Raw genomic sequence first — 4,128 nt, 5'->3', positions numbered from 1 at the left:
TGTGTGTACCTTAAAGTTAATTCTCAGAATTTGTAACAATTATATTACCTTCAATAGATTTTCTAAAGCTGCCATGATCAGCTTATCCAATAGAGGTGGCCATATAAATTTTTTATTAAGTATCACACACCTTCAGAACTTTCCTCTATATAATAATCTATCACCGATAGGGGAGGAGATGGGCTGAAGCAAACACGCCCACCCTTGGTGACTACTCTTTGACCGGCGGCGCAAACCGCGCTTGACCAACGGACTCAAGTAAAGATGCCAAAGAAAAGATGGTCAAAGAGAACAAGTCGATTGGGGATGTACGTCTGCAATCTCCATTGACATCTATATAAGCAAATCTCTTTCTTGGTCTCCCTGCAAAGACTCAAGCACCATGGACACCTTCTTCATCGGTCACGGAGCCCCAACTGTGGCCATCGACGCTTCGCTGCCGGTCAGGCCTTTCTTGCAGCAATGGCAGGAGAATATCTTGGCGACGAAGCCCAGAGGTATTCTCATCATCTCCGCTCACTGGGAAACGGCTGAACCCACCGTCACCGTTGTTGATCGAAACGATACCATCAACGTCTTCCAGATGTTTCCTGAGCCCATGCCTCAGGTTTGGCTTTTAAACTCCGTTGCTCTCCTTCTTTCTTTCGCTTATCTTTCCCATTCTTTTTGAAAATTTAGAGCCGTTTTCGAGGAAGGGGTTTAACTGTTCGAAATTGAAGGCTGCATTCTACATGTCTCTCGTTATTTTGAACTGATTTGGATAGTTTCTGTGTCATTTTCTTCCACTGCAAGTTGTCATTTACCACTAATAAAAATCAACATGACGAGTTTCCGTCTGCACTGCAGCTCCGTTATCCAGCGCCGGGTTCCCCTGAACTGGCAAATCAAGTGAAGGAATTGCTGATCAAGGGAGGATTCGAGCAGGTGAAGGAAGAGAAGTGCCGGGGGCTCGACCACGGCGCATGGGTCCCCTTAATTCTCATGTACCCAAATGCCGACGTTCCCGTCGTCGAGCTCTCTATCCAAACCGACAAGGACGGAACCCATCACTACAACATGGGCAAAGCCCTGGCTCCCCTACGGGACCAAGGGGTCCTCATCATCGGCTCCGGCAATGCCACCCATAATCTTCAGGTGCTTGGTTCTGATAACGAACCCGTCTTTCCTTGGGCTCTCGCCTTCGATACATGGCTCAAGGAAGCACTCCTCGATGGACGGTAACAGCTCAACTCACGTCACTCAGTACTCGCAACGGTTGAATTTGTTTCTATAAGACTGATCCATTCTATGCTTTCAGACACGACGACGTGAACCACTACAACGTGAAGGCGCCGTTCCCGAAGATGGCGCATCCATCGCCGGAGCATTTCTACCCGTTGCATGTCGCGTTGGGGGCTGCTGGCGTGAAGACGAAGGCGGAACTCATCCACCATAGCTGGTCTCTGGCTTCTCTCTCTTATGCTTCCTACCGTTTCGCAGCGGCTCAATGATGCTTTTAACTCCTCTTTCATTTGTCAATTTGCTTTTCCATTGTAATTCTTTGCTCCTCCGTGTGTATTGGATAGGTTATGTGCTAATAAAGCCATTCGCCAAGTAATTAATACTGCCGTTGGTTACTCAATGTTCAGATTTCTACTTTAGTTCTTAGAAAGTGATTAAAAACACAATATTCGAGTGTCATTTAGAAATACAATTTTTGAAAGGGTTGTACAAGATAATTTTGTATCTAAAAAGGGCCGTTTAATTATATTTAGAAATTGAACATATAAAAGGATTGTATTTAAAAATTATTATTTAAATTTAAGTAATCTTTTGGGATTGAGTTCAACGAACTTCTTCTTATCACTAGTATGTACCTTGAGCAACCGTTATCCAAAATCTAAACATTTTTCGATGCTTTGGCTCGGTGACAAACCTTCATCACGAAAAAGTTAACCCTAAGAGATCCATTTTAGGTTGGGCCCCTTTGGGATGAAACTTGATGTGCTAGGTGATTTGTGCTTCCAAACTTGTTTGCCCAAGTTCTTTTGGGTTACCACAACATTTTCGGTTGATTTGGGTACCCAAGTTTGTTTGATGCTATTTTCATTCTTAACTTGGCAAATATGGGCATAGTGACCCATCTTATTGCAATAGTGGTATCTAAAGTGAGGTATGGGAGATAACTTATTGCTTTGCTTTTTTTTGTTCTTCCCAAGAGTGGATTTGAGAGATAGAAGTATGACTTATCGTTCTAACTCTAAACTCTTCTTTTCAAATGCAAGTCTATCACACGATAGCTTGTCTATCATTGCACTTTGTCTTGAGATACTTGTTACATGGCTTTTATTAGCTTCCTTAAAACAACAAACTCCTTCTTGGGCATTGTAATTTCATGCAATTGAGCATTGCATTTTTCTTTGTATTTCTTTAGACTATGAATAAACTTTTCTAAAAATAATTCAACCTCGGTTTCATTGTCCAAATAACTTACCTCTTCAGAAGTGGTAGACTCGTCATCATTGTCTTCAATTGCCATGAGTCCAACATCTCTTTTTTCTTCTTTCGAGTGGCTAGACTCTTCATCCATAGCATCACTCTTTGCTTGTGGATGGGGTTCTTCTTTCAAGGTTTGGACTTTTGTTCCTTCTATTGTTAGGAATTAGACACCCTAATTATAAACTAACGAGAGCAATAATAATATTCGTGGAAAAAAGGAAAAGTAAGCACGAGAACAAACAACAAGATTTATATAAGTTCGCCTCAAAGTGAGATTACGTCATGTCTTCCGTAGCTGTAGTAATCCATTATAAAGATGAAATAGTTTACAAAGAGAAATCGCACATACTTACAGGTGTTTTTCTCTAACCTCTCTCGAGCTACAACTCAAAGTCCTTGTGGTGAATGAATGAAACCGTAATAGCGGTGCCTCAAATATAAAGAGAAACTTAGGGCAACCACGATATCAGAGTAAAATCTCGATACTACCCTTAATAAAAAAGCAGTCAATATATCGTGGATCTGGCAGGGGATCTGCCCCCACACCCCTGGGAGGAGGGTTTTCCGCCCCTTTCTAACCCCCACGATGCGCTTATCGTGATGGTCGGCCAACGTACCGACTCAGCGTAAAGCGTTAATTAGGCTCCACAACTTAACATCTATGTCGTGGTTTCCTACACTCAAAACAAACATCAACTTTCTTATAAAATTTATTAGCTTGAGTTCTATGTTGGTTTTTTTCTGAATTCTTAATTTTCTTTTAAATTCATTGAAGATGTCTAGTGATGAAACTCACCTCATCAGAGCTTTCTTCACAAGAGTTGCTTTGAACACTCATATTGTCCTTAAGAGATTTTTTTTTTCTTTTTAGGTTGCTTTTCCACAACATCTTGAGGTTCCATCTTATATGTGAGAATGATTCCTAGTAGCTATGAGCTTATAGCTCTGAAATTAGCATTCTCATGAATGACGGTTTTCCTCACATCCCATGACTTTGGAAGTGCCTTAAGAAGCTTGTTGTTTTGTCTATACAAGGAAATCTCCTCTCCTAGGATATTAAACTCATGGATTATATGAGTGAACCTATAGTGCATCTCAGCTATTGACTCACCCGATTTCATTTTGAATTAATCATATTGGGCTATCAACAAGCTAATTCTAGAGTCTTTAATTCTAGTGGTTCCTTTATGTGTGACCTCTGATGTTTCCAAAATATCCTTGGCGGTCTTACATGTAGAGACCCTATTGAGTACAAATATAAACTCAGTCACAAATGTAAGAGAGTATACCTATACTTCGTTCTTTGAGTACAATTGTGATTATGGAGCTTTAGGTCATAAATGGCATGTAAATATATTTAAGAGCATCATAAACAACCTTTAGAACATGTTAGAGCACTTAGATAAAATCATTCTCATGCTTTGAAAGTCAACTTAGTTGAACTTGCACTGGAATGATCGATCAGCCTCCACCAATGATCGATCATCAAGATGTGTGCAAGCCAAGATTATAAAGCATGATTGATCAACCATAGTCGATTGATCGATCATCCAGAACATGGCCATTTCATGCTATAAAGCATGATGGATCATCCCATTTGGATTGATCGATCAATACTGTCCAAGCAAACAAATTTTACTTGGAATGATC

At 40.6% G+C, this 4,128-nt stretch overlaps 1 protein-coding gene across 1 annotated transcript; it reads left to right on the top strand.

The window, feature by feature from the left end:
* The first annotated feature begins 382 nt into the window (after nt 1-382).
* On the top strand, nt 383-1,490 carry LOC137947002 (4,5-DOPA dioxygenase extradiol-like). Its single transcript, XM_068793297.1, has 3 exons — nt 383-607; nt 847-1,217; nt 1,298-1,490. Exons 1-3 carry the CDS (start codon nt 383-385, stop codon nt 1,488-1,490), a joined length of 789 nt encoding a protein of 262 aa, XP_068649398.1.
* The last annotated feature ends 2,638 nt before the right edge of the window (nt 1,491-4,128 follow it).

The sequence above is a fragment of the Aristolochia californica genome, unplaced genomic scaffold (assembly GCF_029961685.1).
Source record: "Aristolochia californica isolate CCGP_79_NKW_82.1479 unplaced genomic scaffold, dmAriCali1.0.hap1 SCAF_12, whole genome shotgun sequence".
Taxonomy (NCBI): Eukaryota; Viridiplantae; Streptophyta; class Magnoliopsida; order Piperales; family Aristolochiaceae; genus Aristolochia; species Aristolochia californica.
The sequence above is the reverse complement of the archived record's forward strand: the minus strand, read 5'-3'. Positions and strand labels throughout refer to the sequence as shown.